At 43.1% G+C, this 17,629-nt stretch overlaps 2 protein-coding genes across 3 annotated transcripts; one reads left to right on the forward strand and one right to left on the reverse strand.

The window, feature by feature from the left end:
- The first annotated feature begins 257 nt into the window (after positions 1-257).
- Positions 258-7,778, forward strand: LOC131667793 (zinc finger TRAF-type-containing protein 1 homolog). The gene is made up of 7 exons (XM_058941499.1): positions 258-574; positions 3,047-3,459; positions 6,122-6,360; positions 6,429-6,640; positions 6,713-6,873; positions 6,959-7,161; positions 7,239-7,778. The coding sequence occupies exons 2-7, from the start codon at positions 3,166-3,168 to the stop codon at positions 7,264-7,266; spliced, it is 1,137 nt and encodes a 378-aa protein (XP_058797482.1). The 5' UTR covers positions 258-574; positions 3,047-3,165; the 3' UTR covers positions 7,267-7,778.
- A 99-nt stretch (positions 7,779-7,877) lies between these two features.
- On the reverse strand, positions 7,878-17,629 carry LOC131667792 (atrial natriuretic peptide receptor 1). 2 transcript variants are annotated; one of them, XM_058941497.1, is made up of 18 exons: positions 17,443-17,629; positions 15,301-15,469; positions 12,911-13,076; positions 12,634-12,708; positions 12,047-12,326; positions 11,862-11,971; positions 11,391-11,800; positions 11,077-11,319; positions 10,883-11,006; positions 10,588-10,796; positions 10,359-10,509; positions 10,122-10,281; positions 9,879-10,039; positions 9,508-9,674; positions 9,246-9,392; positions 8,972-9,164; positions 8,618-8,891; positions 7,883-8,335 (listed from the first exon to the last, which is right to left on the reverse strand). In XM_058941497.1, exons 1-18 carry the CDS (start codon positions 17,582-17,584, stop codon positions 8,049-8,051), a joined length of 3,468 nt encoding a protein of 1,155 aa, XP_058797480.1. In that variant the 5' UTR covers positions 17,585-17,629; the 3' UTR covers positions 7,883-8,048. The 2 variants fall into 2 exon arrangements, with proteins under 2 accessions (XP_058797481.1, XP_058797480.1); XM_058941498.1 differs by lacking the exons at positions 11,077-11,319; positions 15,301-15,469; positions 17,443-17,629 and having other exon boundaries at positions 7,878-8,335; positions 10,588-11,006; positions 12,911-14,817.

Consider the following 17,629-nt stretch of genomic DNA (forward strand, 5'->3'; position numbering starts at 1 on the left):
GAAGATATTCGGAAAAAAGTTGTAGAAGAATTAAGTTTTTTTATTTTCTTCAATAACCGGTCTCTATATTAGTGCATCGTGGCGCGTGTTGTTATTTTGATGCTTGGCTGCATTACGGAGGGATGAGCTAGGTATATGTCGACGACGACCGAATGAACTGGTGCTGCATCATTCGGCAAAACTCGGCAGCAGTAGAACAAAGCCACAGCAGAAAAAGCTCGTGTATATTACAGAACCTATACGTTGACTCTGCAGTGATCGGCTGACTGGTCGCCCCCCCTCCCTCTCCTTCTCTTACTCGCTTGCGCACGCGTTCCCCTGATCCACATCCTCTTTGTGTGCGCTCTCTCGTCATCGCATAAACTTGTACGTGTATGTATGTGTTTAGTTGTGCCTGCGTCTAGCTGCAGGACTACTGTCACTTTGCCACTCTGCATACAGTTAAAGTCGAACGATGTGCGCGAGTCTTTAGCCCTTGACAGTTCACAAACATAAATCAGCGACGTAAACACAGTGGAAATTGCATCAAATATCCGCATTCTCGTCCGACCCAGGCGAAAACTGCTAGTTCCAGGTAAGCTTATTGTCATTCCTAAACATTGAGGTGTTTAATGGAAAGGTCGTAGTCAAAGATCGAGATTAAATGAGCAGCTCGTACACCTCATCACTCTCGCTCTGTCGCTATTGCGCAAAGCATTTTTCACTGAAGCTTCTTCGAACTGCTATATACATGTCAGCATATGTAGAGTTCACAACAGACGCAACAATGCTGCGCTAGCTGCACGCATATTATACTGCGCATTTCCTTCTTGTCCCCCTTTCCGCTCCGTGTATGTACGTCTACATAGTTCATTCGTGCCCCCGCCTCTCTTCACTTGACGCTTTTTTGCGTTCTAATTTTCTTTGCGTCTCTCTCTCTCCCCTCTCTCTTATCGATCCTCCCCATACACAGTTACACACTACTCCTGTGCAAAATATGTAAGTCATTACTCGCTATCAGCTGCACGTCGTCCGACGTTTCGTTTAGTCTGTCAAGCTGGAAAATCGCGGATTCCAATGTCGGCGCTCGCCGCGTTTGCAGCAGTACGCGCTGCCAACGCGAACGTGAACAAAACAAAGAGACCGAAGAGACTTAACCTTTACACGCATACTCCATTCGCGACAGCACTTAGTCTTTATTCGGCCTTGCACTCCCGTGTCTTCTTTCGAGATTTTAGTTTTCCAGTCATATATATTTAGGCTGCCGTCCATTTCAAATATATTTGTCAGCGTCCGAACTTTTCATTATTTTGGTTTCTCAACTTGGTTGCCAAGGCGAGTTTGTAAATATTATGCACTTTTCGTTTGTCAGTCTCCTACTTGGTGTTGTACGAGGAACAGCTGTTCTTTATCGTGCACGTATTGCAGCAATGGCGTAATCTATCTTTCCCTCTCTAGCGCTGTCTCTGTCTCCCTCGTCCTTTCTCATTTTCATTTACTTTACAATAAAAAGATCCGAAAACGTGGGCGCGTTATTTAATTTGTTTCTATGCCAATAGTTATCATTAAAACATTACATAATAGAAGCTTATGTTTCCAAATCTCTTCTCACTACAATCGTCAAGAAAACGTTTATTGACGTAATGCATTTTGAGTCTTCGTTGTTTACTCATGAAATTTTATTCTAATACAACTCCTTAAAATCATTGATTCGATGTCAAATATGCAAAATACATTTGTAAATGAACTAAAAATTAGTGAAAGATGAATTTCTCGAATGGCAACAAAGACAGAAGGCGCGTTAGGGCTTACATCCATTGTTGTTGGCTGTCAGAGGAAAGAACAAAGGTCGTAAGAAAGATACGCGTAAAAGAGAAAGGATACATCGGCCCTTTAACATAGTCCTTCGTCCTTGTTATGCCTTCACGTTTCCCCGCGTGACTAGGAAAAAGCATACATTTTTCTCTTTCTCGTTTGTTTAAAATGTATTAGATAGGAGCGATCGGTCAATCAACTTTCCGCTCGCTCTTTCTCTCTTTCTCTCTTTCTCTCTCTCTCTCTCTCTCTCTCTCTCTCTCTCTCTCTCTCTCTCTCTCTCTCTTCCTCTGTCTTACCTGCATTCCAATTTTCTGCATCAGTCACTTAATGCACTCCTCATTAAGTAGTTCAAGCATAGAACAATTTTGATGTAATTTTCATCTAATTTAACATATAAACGAACTGAGAATTTTGATAAGTGAAGTATGGTATTTCTCAAGATATGAAAAAAAAACTGGCTTTAGAATCAAATGAATCTTATTTTTTGTTTAATATTTTATTTGTTTATTTTATGTAACACATAAAAAACTACGGTAAAAGTGTGCTGATATATATGGGACGTTGTCCAAGAAACTGATAAGATTGGCAATTAATTAAAGTACGAATGATATTAGAATGCGTAGATCATATTTTGTAATACTAGTATAGACTAATTACTTATAATCTAATGCACATTTCGGCTAATACGAAAAATCAAGTAAAAAGACAAAAGATATGCCACGTTATGACGTGATCAGACCTCCAGGTCATTTCAGTTTGTTTCGCTTTGCAATTTGGGAAGAGGATCCCCATTTTTCACTGACTGAGTCATGTTCACGCGCTTTTCCGCAAACACAGAGCTCTCTCTTCTAGAAGTAAGCACGAACCCTCTCTCTCTCTCTGTATGTACATATATATATTACTAACACTTGCACATATATGTGTGTGCGTGCGTGCCCGCGCGTGTGTGTGTGAAAGTGTAAGAAAGAAAAGACTAGAGCGAGTTATAGGGTTCAGATGTGGCCTTTTAAACGAGAAATTTAAAGGGCCTTTTTGAAGAGCACACAGCAGGCAGCTGTTCACACTGTGCGCGCACTAAATTCGTTTAGCTTTTCCATAGTAGACGCTCACCAGTCGCGAGCTGTTTGTAAACAAAGTTAGTGAATCGCGCGCTGCATAACAAGTGCGCGTCCACATTGACGTTCGTAGAATAAAAATTTATACTCGAGAAGTAATCTTAACAATTTGTCCGTTGTCTTTTGATTTTTAGTTGACAACAAAGATAAAGCCAAGTTTATCCGAGGAGATTGGGTGCGTGTTGCGGTGGCGATCAGCTGTCGGTGAGAAGGAGAGCAAAAGAAAGGGCGAGCGCCGACGAGAGCAAGTGTAATGGCGGAGTCGAGCAGCGAGGCCGCCTCGTCGAGCGGCAGCGTCGCCGCAGAGTCGACGACGATGACGATGTCGGGTGGGCCGTCGACTGCAGAGGTGGATAAGTCCGAGGAGTTTTTGGAGCCGGAGCGCAAGCGACGCAAGCAGTCGAGCGTGCAAGCCTCCGCTCAGGCCAACCAAGATGGTCAGCCGCTGGGCCTACCACACAAGCCCGAGCAGAAGCTGGAGCATCGACTCGGGGGTATACTCTGCTGTGTCGTTTGCTTCGACTTGCCTCGCTCCGCTGTCTATCAGGTACTCATCATCTCACCACCTTTCTCTTTGTCGCTTCATTAACCTCTGCTACCTACTTGTCTTTGTCTATATATTTTTTCCTCAAATATTGCTATTAGTTAGCATTGGCTACGTGCACACATATATCTTGTTCGTCAGAGCTGTGCACGGTTTTTTAGTGCTCGAGCACTAAGACCAGAGCTGATTACTCGTCTTCGAGGAGGAAAACGAGCCGCAGTTCTCAGCCCTTGTCAATTACATTAGGGCAGATTACCTATTCTTTTTGCAGCCATTTATTTCTCATTTCTCAGACCTAACCTTAAACTTTTTCATTCAATGCAATAATATCTGACTAAGATGTTGCAGCGCGAATATTTTTGCATTATTACTGCCAAGCATTTATTAGACGTCATACGATTGATTTTACTTACGTTGTAGATCAGTTTTCAATTGAATAACCTCACAAATGCACATTCAACTGATTTTTTTGTAAGAAAATGAGTGAACTTCTTTGTCGCGTGATATAAACGTAAACCCAATGAAGTTGACGTTTCAAGGTGCATAATAAAGTGTAGGTAATGTACAAGTATATTCGGCACGAGCTGTCGGTCAGTGCCGTGGGTGTACTTAATTTATTCGGAAAAAATCGATCATAAAAGCCAAAAAATAAAGGTAAGATAAACTGGCGTACGACAGTCGTAAATCTGTGCAAGTGTACTAGGAACAAGTAAGTAAAGTATATGCGTGTAAGCACGCAAGAGTAAGCCGAGGATGGCATTGTTCAGGGAAACAGCTGTTCGCTATTGACAGGCCGCGTATGGGTGGTAGGTGGGGACGGCAGAGAGAGGCATCACAGAGCACAGCGCACGTGTGACGTGGTTGCTTCTGCACTGCCTGTTCTGTTCCATTCCTGCGCTCTCGCAACGTCATACAACCAAATCTGCACAGTCTATCTTCGTCTCGCCTTCACTCAATGTGGCTTCATCAATTTACATGCGTTAATCCAAATATTTGCAGCACAAGCCATCGATCCTAAATATTTTATTTCCCCACTCTTTGATAGTTGGACAAATTTATTCATTAAACATTTTTTTTTCTTCTTTTTCTTACCATTAATTATTGTTTCACTCAATTCTTTGTTTATTTTTTTTATTTCAGTTACGTTTTTTATTCTATAGGGTCATCTAGGCTTCTCCAAAGTATACAGTTCTAAGTGCAAAAATGGCATGATGTACAAATACATTTGAAAACCCAAAGATTATTAATGAAAACCCTTTATTTGGCTAATTATTTTTCTTGAATAATTAACTTTTATTATAATTATGAGGTAAGTAGATGCATGTATTTATGGACATGAAAAATACATGTTTTGAAAAAAGACTGAATTCCCAAGTACAAATGCTTGAAATTAATTAAGAAAAGCTTTTTAAATATGTTTATAATGCCACGAGAAAGCTTTCTGCAATGAATAACGAATCTATTTAACGGGATTGAATATCATTTATTATGAATTTCTTTTTTCAGTTATTTGAATGCGAATCCAATGAATCTTTTTTATATATGATTATGACTTAATATAACACAGTGCTAGATGTTTGAAGAGAAAAAAAATTTCTTTGCTAGCAAAAATAATATTCTATTTGAAATTGACGTTCCGCTTCCTAAAAACCTTTGAAAGTAACATACGATAATAAGAGTGACGATAAATGATAAATATCAATAACTTTATCAATACTAAATATGATTGATTTGCGTAATCGAACAATGTTTTTATTCAAATAATCTACATAAAAGCATGTAATTTCATCAACTAATTGAGCAATAAATAGTTTACAATGACACGATATATTTTGTATTAAAGAATTTGAAAGTAGCTCAAGTTTTAGCGTTAATGTATAGACACGATTAAGTGCGTTTGTCGAAGTATTATGCATTGAAAAAGAATGGCGTGCGCTGAATGTAGAGAAAAGCAGAAAGCCCTGTGAAAAATAAGAGTTGAGCGTAGCTAGATTACTAGCACGTTTGTACCATCATGTATAGCCTGAAACTATCTTTTAAAATAAAAATAAACTGAAAAGTGATCAGTCATTTTAAGTCTATTTTCTCTCCCCCATACAGATACTTCCGACAATAACTATCCTTTCCTCAAATCCTTTCTTAGTTTAGATAATCATAATAAACATAGTTGAATGTTGAAATGTAATTTGAAAAAGTGAGAAATAAAAAAAGGATACAACTCTTGGTTTGCATAGCATATACGAGGTATTAATGATAGCGATACTGTTTTGTGTTTCAGGTTATAAAACAGCAAAGTATGGGTAATAAATATGATTAAGTTTGATTACTCTATGTTGACTAGTGTGTATCGAAGGGGTTCTTTCTCTCAGAGCAATGGGAACGAATTGATCAGTCAAAATTTTCAAAATAAACAATAAATAATGTTATTAGTGCATTAGCAGTCATTCCTCTACTATGAATTAGTATTCTCATAATCCAAGTCGGACCGTTTACCGGTTAGAATAAGCAAGGGTTTCAGCAAAAGTCAGTTGAAATATTGACTCTTGCTAGGCTCAATAAGTGGCTTTCTAATCTAAGCATACGATTCTTCGAGAAGCACTTTCTTCTAATGCGATTACTTGCATTGGTATAACATTAAAAATATTTGCGACATTCGTGTTCACAGTGTGCCAACGGTCATTTAATGTGCGCCGGCTGCTTCACTCACGTCCTGGCCGATGCCAGGCTGCGAGATGAGCAGGCGACCTGCCCCAACTGCAGAATCGAAATCAGCAAGACTTCTGCTTCTCGAAATCTCGCTGTCGAGAAAGCAGTCTCCGAGTTACCTGCCGAATGCCAATACTGCGCAAAAGAGTTTGCTCGAAACTCATTGGAACGCCACGAAGAGGTCATGTGCGAGGAAAGGTATGCTCCTTTTCCCCTTTTCCCCATACAACAGATACAAACTCACTGCCATCCTCATGCTTTCGCAGAATATCCAGTTGCAAGTACAGCAGAATTGGATGCCCGTGGCGAGGACCCAATCATGAACGGCCAGAACACGAAACTCAGTGCGTTCATCCTAATCGCTCAGGAGCTGATGTCATGGAGGCTTTGCACGACATGGATACAAAAAATTCAGAGGAACGCAAACTTTATGATAGTATCTTTGATCTTCTCTCATTTGAAAAAATCACTTTCAATGGTACGTTTCACATATCTCTACTTCTCATATTTGCTATTTCAAACAGTTGCAATCTCAAATGATTATTTCCAGATCTCCAGTTGAAGCCATATCGTACCGATGAATTTGTGCACAAATTATTTTACGAAACCTCTCGTTTCTCAGCATTTAATATGCAATGGGTTGTTACCGCAAGAATAAATAACAGCCAACGAGATCCTACACAAAGCTCCGAGCGTGATATGACTTATCAGGTACGTCTGCTTACGTATTTTACATTTTCAGCTGATTCTCTATACTCCGCCAATATTATTTTCAAATTTCGCTTCTACTTTTCAGTTGATACTCAAGACAAAAACTACTTGTCCCCTACCTCTCCATTATCTTATTCTAAAAGGACCCTTCGGTGACATGAAAATCAATCCCAGAATCCATAAATTCGACTTCACAGACCAAGAAAATGAGAGTCCCTACTTACCATTACCCTTACCAGACACAGCTGAGTGCAATAGATTACTTGCTGCAAAATCTATCAATTTTCGGTAATTTTAACACATATAAGTATAAATACCCATTTGTTACATTCAATAACATTTAACATACTTTATTTACGTTTCAGGATAATCATGTTTTTAGCTCCCAAGTAACGAGTTCAACAATGTATAATAAATCATTTAAGATCGCAATAGCTTTAAAGAAACCTTTGATGAGTAAATTGCTTTACCTTTAATGACGTTAATGTTTGCTAATATAAATAATTGAATTATTATTTACATATTGTCAGTAATAGTCAGATTAGTCTGTAACTTCTCAAAAATACATTTTAGTCGCGTTCTACATTTTTCATTGCTAATGCTGAGAATTTTGTGCACCGTGCTGTTAATCAATTATCAAAAACACGACTATTTTAAAGTAGGTTTTCAATATTATCCAATGAATTTATTGGAAAAATGTGTATTGGACTACAGCGGAATTGTTTTAATAGATTGCAATTAAAAGTTTTATAATTAAGCATTATAAGAAGTTATGATTTTATTAAAAATATTGTTTTTTATGTAATTTTAAACTCAACTAGTAATATAAATGGCTTATTTCCACGAAATATTTTAAGACTAATTTTTATGCTTCTGTCCATGTAAATAAATTGAATACTTGTTTTTAGCTAAGCTATGACTACGGTTGAATTATCAAAAAATAAATAATTAAGAAAAACAAAAATTATAATATTAAGTATTATATGGAAATATTTAGAATAAAATAAAATAACTGTCCTGGAAAAAATGTCTTGCTATTTATTGCGCATACCTTCTTGTTGTTGAAATGCCGTAAAATTAACGTAATGCTATGCATTTTAGGAATGCGTAATCGAAAGGTGATCGAGGGCATCAATTTTTATTTGTACATTGATCATGAGAAATATAGACTTGATTTATAACTCTGATAAATTGATAAAAGTATTGTTAGTTGGCTTTGGTCCATTAACATTATTCGGAGGAAATATCAGTGGATTGAGGGTAGTGTTGTTATCGATCAAGCTTGTACTGAGGTGTTTTGAGGATGGTGGACGTGGGTCGGGCTCGGAGCAGCCAGTCAGCCAGAATGTCGTCACTTTTCCTTTACCTTTCAATTCGACCTCACCTCTCAGTTCGAGATCAAATGTGCCGTAAACCGTGTCTAGAATATCCTTTGTCGCCTGTGACACGTGGATTTTTAAGGCTGCAATATACATAAAAACGTTAGTCTTTCATTTTTTGTTATAAAAGGAGATCATTAATAAATGTTCAGGATACATTTATAGATAGTGCCTAAATAAGTTATTGAATGTGCTTTCAGCTTTTAGCAAATATTCTTAGTTTATCTCATTTGTATTATGCTTAGGTTTCTGTTCTAGATGTTATTCTGCGACATTATGCATGAATTAAGTTTCAATATAAAGTTCAAGATTGAAATGTAAAAGAGAGCAATAATTTTAAAAGGCAGAAGTGATCGCGAACATACGTAGGCCGGATGATTCCATCCTTGATGCCGTATTGACAGTGTCGCCGAATAGACAGTAGTGAGGCATCTTCTGGCCGACGACACCCGCGCACACGGGTCCACTGTGCACGCCGATCCTCACGCTCAGTTGCGCGTCCTGCTTGTGCATTATCGTGAAAGACTTGACTGCATCGAGAATGGCCAGTGCCATCAGAGCGATCTCTTTGACATGTTCATCGCCGTTCCGCTCCGGCAAACCAGATACCACCATGTATGCATCTCCAATCGTCTCGACCTTTCCTCGGACAACCAAGTCTCGTTTTTATCAAGGAATCGCGCACTGCTAACTCACGCGTAACCCTGAGGATCGTTTACCTTGTAAACGTCATAGAATCCGATGATCCGGTCGAAGGTGCTGTACAGGTCGTTCAAAAAATCCACTACCTCCATCGGCGTGCTATTTGCGCAGAGTGCTGTGAAGCCCACGATGTCGCTAAAATAAATGGTCACGCATTCGAATTGCTCCGGTTGTACCATCTCCCCTGCCATTAATTGACAAGCCACTTGGCTGTAACAAATCACCCTTCGTCTCTTTCTCAATCCAATTTTGTCGAACATTAGACGCAAGCAAGTCTTGTAGAAACATTACCGTGGCAGTACTTGATACAGCAATTCCTCGCTCCTACGCTTCTCCAAACTTAACTGCTCGGTTTTTTCTTCGACCAGAGCCTCTAAATTATTCGCATATTGCTCCATTCTTCTCAGTAAATCGTCCATTAAATTTTCACAATAGCCTCTGAAAATTCAATACTGGTTAATAATTGGAATACAAACATTTCATTCGACAAATATCCAACTGTAGCTGTTCGAACAATCGATTTGTAATTGCACGCAAATAAAACAATACGCACTTCATGATTCCTCGTATAGTTCCTCTAATAGCGTGAAAAGTAGGTCTCTCTTCAGGTACTTCGTGCCAACATTTTTCCATTAGTGATATAATATCGGCTGGACAGTCTTTTTGCGTTACTTCAGGGCGAAAAGGTTGGAATTCCGAGGCAGCGACTCTATTGACTATCTAAGAAAAAGAAACCAGCCATTATATACAGAATGGTTTTACGCTATTGATTTGCATGCTTTCAATTTAAATGAGTTTGGTGTAATGAAATTATGTCGTAAATAAACCTGACTGGTGCTGCGTAAGAAGCTAGCTATAGTGTTTGTAAGGCAATTACTATGAAAAAAAATTGTTATGCGCCGGTAAGGTGAAATATCGACGTACTTCTTGACAAGTCATATAGGTTCTTGCCATTTCGTAAGGTCCGCCACGAATTACAATTTCTTCCAAAATAATAGCGAAACTATAAACGTCTCCTTTTTGCGTGGCGACACTGCCAGGAGTCACCGTCAGGGGAATCAATTCCGGGGCCACCCACAGCAGCTCTTGGATAAAATTCCATAAAAGTTAATTTAAAAGTACCTTAATGCTAAATAAAATGATACAAATGAAAGTGCATAATCATACTTGTGTAATAGGCTTCATCTATGATCAAGTCGGAAGGGGTGGTAAGCGTTTTCAGCCCGAAATCCGAGATTTTTAGAACGAAACGTCCGTCAATGAGACAATTGCAAGATCGCAATTTGCCGTGCGCCGAGACTTCGCTGGCGTGTAGGTATGCCATTCCCTGTTAACGGCGGACAGAGCAGTTAATTGACAGCGCATATATAAGACTGCGTCGACGTAGATGCGTTCGAGAGCCACCTTGGCAATGTCGTGAATCAGGGACATTCGAAAATTCCAGTCGAGCTTGATAGCCTCATTTTCCAAAACATCCTTGAGCGAGCCCTTCGGGCAGTACTCCGTGAGTATGAGGACAGTTGGGGATGGCGAACAGAGACAGGCGCCGATAAATCTGCGCGTTCAACGCAAACTGTGCTTTACCATCCCATTGCATAATTGCATTGGCACGCTCGCGTCCGTTGCGAATTACCTGACGGTGTTCTCGGACGTGACGTCTCGAACTTGCTTGATTTCCCACAGAAGCTTCTTGGTGACGTCGACGACCTTCTTCTTGGTGATCTTCTTGATGGCCACTCGTTCGCCTTTGTAAATGCCGACGGTGGTGAAAACCGTGGTCGGCGGCAGAGACTCGCAGCTGGCCTGAGAGCCGCGGCGCAGTCGCTGCTCCAGTCCGAAGTTCTGCGAGCAGAGAGAGAGAGAGAGAGAGAGAGAGAGAGAGAGAGAGCGAGCGCGCGCGCGAAAATGGAAAGGAACGCGCTGTTTACCACTTCCGTGAGCGCCTGCTCGAGGTTCATCTTGGAGGAGAAGGGCCGACTGACCTCCAGCAGCAGCTCCTCGGGCCTTATCCGCCACGTCATGTTGTTCAGGTCGGCCGAGAGCCGCATGCGCCTGCGACAGGGCAAACGGAGAGAGCGACGGTGAGCGTGGCGGCTGGGCGTCCGAAGCGCGCGCGCGGCACCTGTAGAGCAGGCAGGCGGCGGCGCCGGCGGCGGCGAGCAGGAGCACGGCCAGACCGAGACTCGAGTAGGCGACGTAGGTGTAGGCCTCGGTGCCGGACGAGCAGCCGGGCTCGTCGCCGAGGAAGCCGCACTCGGGCACGTCTGGCGGCGGGCCCTCGCGGCCGCCCGGCCAGTGGATGCGCTTGCCCGCCACCGGGCTGTACTGGCGGTTGAGGCCCAGGTAGTGCGCCACCACCTCGAACCTGCCGGGGTGTCGGCGGAGCGCGGAGTCAGTGGAGGCCGCGCGGGCGGACTGCGCGGCTTGCGCACTCACTTGCCGGTGATGGGGTCCAGGTCGAGGATGCTGTAGTCGGCGTCGCGGTCGCCGTTGTCGTCGATCCTCACGTGGCCCGTGATGCCGATGAAGTGCCGGTCCCACATGCGTCGCGTGATGGCCATGCCGTCGCTGATGTCGCCGCCCTCGGCGAGCGTCTCGTTCAGGGCCATGCCCAGCAAGTAGACGCCGTCGTAGAAGGCCCCCACGAAGAAGTTGACCTCCTCGCCGTCGGAGAACGTGTAGTTGTAGTCGGACTGGGCGCGCTGGCGCACGCTCTCGGCGAAGTCCTGGAAGCGCGGACTCGTCGGCTGCAGCAGCGATACTCGCAACAGCGCCTCGTAGGCCTTGCGCGCGGCCCCATCCTCCTCGTCGCCCATCTCCCAGTCGTGGTCGCCCCAGTACGAGCCCTGCGTTCACCGACCACGTCCGTCACTCGCACGCCGCGCCAGCCGTGCCGCCGCCACCCACCTGGAAGATCTCCACGTCGAGGAAGGTCCAGTCGCCCCTCGTCATGTCCAAGCGGTGGGCCGCCAACATGAATCTCCTGACGAGCGTGCCGCGCACGCTCAGGATCACCACTGTCCGAACGAGCACTGGGTCAGCTAGCCTGGCCGCCTGTCATCGGCCTCGAGTCCACTCACGGCACCACTCACCTCGAGCGTACATACTGGCGTCCCTTAGGTAGAAGTGGTACGGCTCCTCCTCGGAGTTGCCGTCGAGCTCGCGAACGAACTTCAGCAGGCCCTTCTTCCTCAGGCCGTATTCCAAGTTCTTGCCGACGGTCAGCGAGAACAAATCCGATCTGTCGAGGATGAGAGCGACGTGCGACCAGCCGAATTCTTTGAATATGCTCGAGAACACCAGCTTCAAGCGGCACTGGCAATACGACATTCTCGTCAGGGTCGGGTACTTGCTCTTGTCCTTGAATATACCCTGCGGTCAATTTTTTTCGTCACGCCTCTCCTCGAGTCCTTTGTTTCGTGTAACGTTGCCATCCTAGTCAACTAATGCTCAGAGGGAACGCATGGTGCCATTTTAAATCCAAAGAACAATCCATAACGTCCCTTTAGTAAGGCGCGCCTTCCAGACGATAATTCGTCGTAATAATTCATAAATTATGCGTCATTGGAAAGCGCACTTGCCGATTAAAAAGCTCAGTAAGGAAAAAAATAAGCTAAGGCGACACTAGCACTGATCTTACACGTGTCAGAGAGAGAAGGAGAAAACTCATTTTACGTACCGATGACTCGTTTTTCCATTTGTGTAATCTTCCCAAGATTCCTGATGTGACCGACAATTCACCTTCGGATGGTGGCTAACAAATGTAAGCGTTATTAATAATTGAAGAGATAAGCTAGAAGACGAGGTGCAGGACCAACTCGACTGAATTGTTCAGAGAAATAGAAATTAAGGGAGATCCAAGTCTGAGCTGGCTTTGAGCGATGCGTGAAAAGCTGAAAAGTCGGAGAGGAGCTGTCTCGGAAAATAAAAGGACGGAATGAGAGATTTGTACGTGCCTGATCGCCCATGCCGGTGATTATGGGGGTGTTCCAGTAGGCGGCCAGCCGGGCCACCGGTTCGAGAGCGAACGCGCACGCCGGCCCGATGAACGCGATCGCATTGTCGCGAAAGTGCATGTCCGCCGAGAGTCCCGGGGCCGTTGCACCGCTGCAGTGTGGATAGCTGCAATCCCAAGCGTCCATCTTAGGCAGCCGAACTGATTAATCGCCAGTGAAATTGCGACAAAAGATCGGCCGTAGACCGCGAGTACGTAGCGCGCAGAAGTAGAGGTGTGTGGCGTGCGAAGCATAAAACTGGCGAAGCATGCTCGGACGAAGAAACGAGTTAGTCGTTAGTCGTTGTTGGAATAGGCATAGACAAACAGCCGAATAGGCCGCAAGGGCCGGACCAAATCAAAGTCGGCCGCGGTAATCAACGCGCACGCGAGTCATGCTCGAAGGAGCTTTGAAAGAGCTAGACGAGGACGCGCGCTACCCGGCCGTATAGCTTCGTTCGCGCCATCGTTTCCTTCTCCCTTCTCGTTGGCAGCTGGGATTCGAGGCCTTTACAAACAGATCTCTCGTTGGGTCGGCGGTATCTTTATCCGACTGGCCGACCTACCGCGGCAATATGCGATTGCGCGGATTAGCAGCTCGGGCACGGACGGGAATCGCGCGAGCCGCGTAGATGCGAGTGCGCGAGCGGACTGTAACGAGGTCGTTTCAGAGCGTGCGTGCCGTATACCTGCCTGCCTTTCTTTTTCGAGAGCATTTTTCACAGCTAATTGGAGCTGAATTTACAAAATTATAGCCGGCCAGCGGGCGTTGCGATGGCAACGCGTAGAAATCATCGAGTTGACACGCAAATGCGTAGTATGCGCGTGTCAACTTCCGCCTCGCAGCGCCGCGCCAATTAGTGCCCCATTGTCTGCGCTATTGTGCTCGATTTCTCGACCCTCGGCCAGACTTTGGTGTGAAAGGAAGATAGTCTCTTGGCCGATGCCTCTGCTTCATCAACTTCTGCTCGAATCAACCTGGCAGCAGCTTTGTTTGCCATTGTCACCAAGTCCAAACGCTAAACAGCTATACGCCACTCGGATGCACCGTCGCGTTGAACCGCGCGTGTACCGTTTTATCCGCTCTTCTCAATTCACTATAATAACCTAATAACCCAACAACCTTGTGTATAATTTATATCCATAAGCTATTCCTATAGCGCTCATTTTGGTCTAGTTAGTAGATCCAAGCACTAGTTAGTAAATCTCGCAAAAGCCTCTTCGCAATCGACATAGCGATCCACTATTTCCGGATCAAGATTTTGCTTTTCTCAAAGGGCATATCCTCTGAACGTATGCATTTGCTTGAAAATGTTAATGCCCAAGTCGCTCGCACTAGCGGAAGCGTCAACGCATTTCAATCCAGTTTCGCATTGCGACATTTCAATTTCAAATCAGATCATCACGTGGGGAATAGACCGATGTCTTGTGCGCGTTATTCCCCATCAAATCTACAGTATGAATATCTTATTATTCCATTGAATAAAAACATCGCTTGCGCTACGGTAATCCCTTTAGTTGTTAGTTCATTATTTCGAGAAATGTAGCCTACTCTACTACAATATACGACAATCTTCTGAATATACGTTCAGTCTTATTCCCCTATGCTCACTTGCTTCGTTAATGCGACAATAAAAGTGCTTTGAGTGTAGCGCGCCTAAAGCCTTATAATAGCAGTAAAGAAAGCGATATAGAATGCTTCGCAAACGATCATCGTATGGACCTTCTTTTCTCAATTGCACGTTCATCTATCAGTTTGGTTCGATTTTCTTGCGATACTCTACTTGAAAATGTACGCGAGTGCCATCTTAGTGTGACAAAGAAAGTTCATAATAATGTGAATGTAGTGCATAAATAAATCAAGGGACATCTGCGTTTTATGCAATTAATCAACGAGTGAGTTTATCATGGAAAGAGCGCAGTAAGGGATGAAATTGTAGTGCGGAATAGCTAGCCCATGAGTGATTTGATTTGGCAGCGTTTGGCATAATTGTGCCAAGTAACCCTCTTTTCAAATAAATTCCAATCGCGTGGCTAGAATTTCGATTCAGTCTTGAGGATTATGCCAGCACTGGGCTTCGCGTGGTTCTACTAATTTTTCGTCGCAAAGACAAATCTAATGGATTGGATTTGCGCTACAAAATCTCACCGATTTCTTGTCAAATTAACGAATTTCTTCGAATAATCGATCGACAGCGAACGCCCATTAACAATGGGGAGAGACAATAATGACACTGTCGTAAAATACTGGATAGAGTGACCTTGATGAAGGATGTTCCTCCTGTTTGATTACACGTTGAGCACGACTTGAATTATAGACTAGGCATCGAATATTTGGAGAAACGGGCTTACCTTCCTTGAACTTTTCTCAACTGAACATTATGAACGGAGAGGAATTCATTGACTTCGGTTAAAGCCAGATCCACAGCTGGGCCGCAACGTTCCAGATCGAAGGGACTGTCCAAGTGAGACGCCATCAGCACTCCGACGTTGTATACCCTCATTACCGACATGTCCTTGGCTACGCAACGAGCCGCATTCACAGCCAATTCCATGGCTTTTAGTACTCAAATTTGTATATCAAGCACGTGCGTGAATTCATTATGCCGCTCGCTCAAGCCACGTGCATCATCGTATGCATTTGTGCGACCAAAATAACATTTTGTAGCAACGCGCATGCAACACTCATTTACATTTCATCCATTACAGGCATTTCATTTAAAAAGTCGTACAAAAACCGATTAACCATCTGCGTTCAATGATGTAACATAAACAAAATTAATAAAATTAATACTTTCGAGTAGACTGATTATGTTTGCAGGTAGCAACATATAATGTCAATAAATATTGAGTTTCGTAATTCACTCAAGCTTCATATTTTTTCCGTTTGAAGAGAAATCCGAATAAATGATACCTCGGCTGCAATAAATTAATTTCGGTGATGCAACTTATAAAATTGCCTATTGATGATAAGCAAGCGCACTTTGAACGGTGCTACAAGTGCTAGTCGTGAAAAAACGCCAGCAATTTCAAAATCTCGGCTAATGAAAGTCGAGCGGGGACGGTTTCAAACAGACTATCCTTCGCTTTGAAGAGTCCGACTTTTTTAATAAAAAAAAAGTTATACACAGGTAAGCTTCGGGGCAACACTAATCCAAGTTTCATTCCTTTGCCATGCATGACCTTCAAACTTGAATTACCACGGGTGATCTTCTCATTATGTAGGCCGCATACAACAATGATCGGAAAATAATGGCTGGAATAAAAGCTGATTTCTACAAAGACGATTGTTCCATTGCATAGTTGATCGACGCATAATGCGTATAATGGCGCTCGCACGCGTCCAGAAGGGCAACTGTAGTAGAAAGAGTCAACGAGAAGTCAGACAAAGAGCGAAAGAGAGGAGAGAGAGAGATAGAGAAAGTGAGAGAGAGAGAGCAGAGGGCATAGGCAAGCGAAATAGACTCGATAATTTTATAGAATGACACGAACACGCTTGTTTTCTCCACACAGCAACGGCTTGTCATATCTCACTTTCACGCTTCCCACGTTTCGTTTCTCTTCTCTCTTTCTGTTTCCCTTCATCGTTCTCGCTTCTATTCCTCATCATTCTTCAGGCTGAATATCAACCACCTGGAAATTGTCATTACGGTAGTCTATACGTTTCAATCCTCTTTTCATTGCACATTTTCCGTATGCGATCGCATTTCATTGTCGTCTTAGCTTCAATATTATTGCAGCTCCAAACATCCAATCACAGTAAGCACATGCTTGGTAACGTCCAACGACCACTTGTCTGCGTTATATAAAATTCATTATAATAACAATTAACTGACTGCAGTCTTGTTAAAAAAACAATTGATTTCTAGATTTACGAATGAAATTACAAAAAATAGATAAAGAACCGATATTAAAAAATTAATAAAATTTACATAATGAACCAATTTAAACCTGGAAATTAAAAAAAATTGTGCGTGATATTTTTATTTGCGTACATATTGAGGCACTCGCGATTAGTTAAAAGTCTTCAACTTCCTGTACCTGTCCAATAATGAAACATTTTTCGTAAGAGAATCGACATTTTTTCTGTAAAGCAAGTCAATCGTTGTGTCTTCATCTTTTTACAATGCAATGTTTCATAATTGATTTTCACATAGACATATTATATAAGACGAAAAAGATACAAGTGTCACAATAGAAATGTAAGTGCACGTGTAACGAGATGTAACGGAAATACAAATGAAGTGAGGACGATACAGGGTAAGTAGATGCATAAGAACATAGGGCAAACGTGCTCTGTGTCAAAACGAAGCGTCAGTAAAGATATTGAAATTGAGATTTGAAGGGCATAAGGTGAGACAAATCAAAATTTGAATATGTATGGAGGGCAGAGTCGTTGACGCACGAGACGATACAGAGAAGACAGCAAAAAGCACGCACCCACGAGTAGTTTGCTTCGGCAACGAATGCCGACGGAAAAAGGGTGCGTATTACCAGATGCGGCGCTGATCGCAGCGGCACGGTCGAGGTTGCCGAGGAAGGCTCTAGCGAGGAGGATAAGCCAGGTGAGAGAGTGCGGCGCCGAATTGTAAGCGGCTGCGGCCCTAAGCCTGATCTGTTGGCGGCGAAGGCTCATCGTCCGAGCGCTGCACTGTGATGTCAGGAGTTCAGTCGCATCATC

The sequence above is a fragment of the Phymastichus coffea genome, unplaced genomic scaffold (assembly GCF_024137745.1).
Source record: "Phymastichus coffea isolate CEN01 unplaced genomic scaffold, Cenicafe_Pcof_1.1 PCOF00070, whole genome shotgun sequence".
NCBI lineage: Eukaryota > Metazoa > Arthropoda > Insecta > Hymenoptera > Eulophidae > Phymastichus > Phymastichus coffea.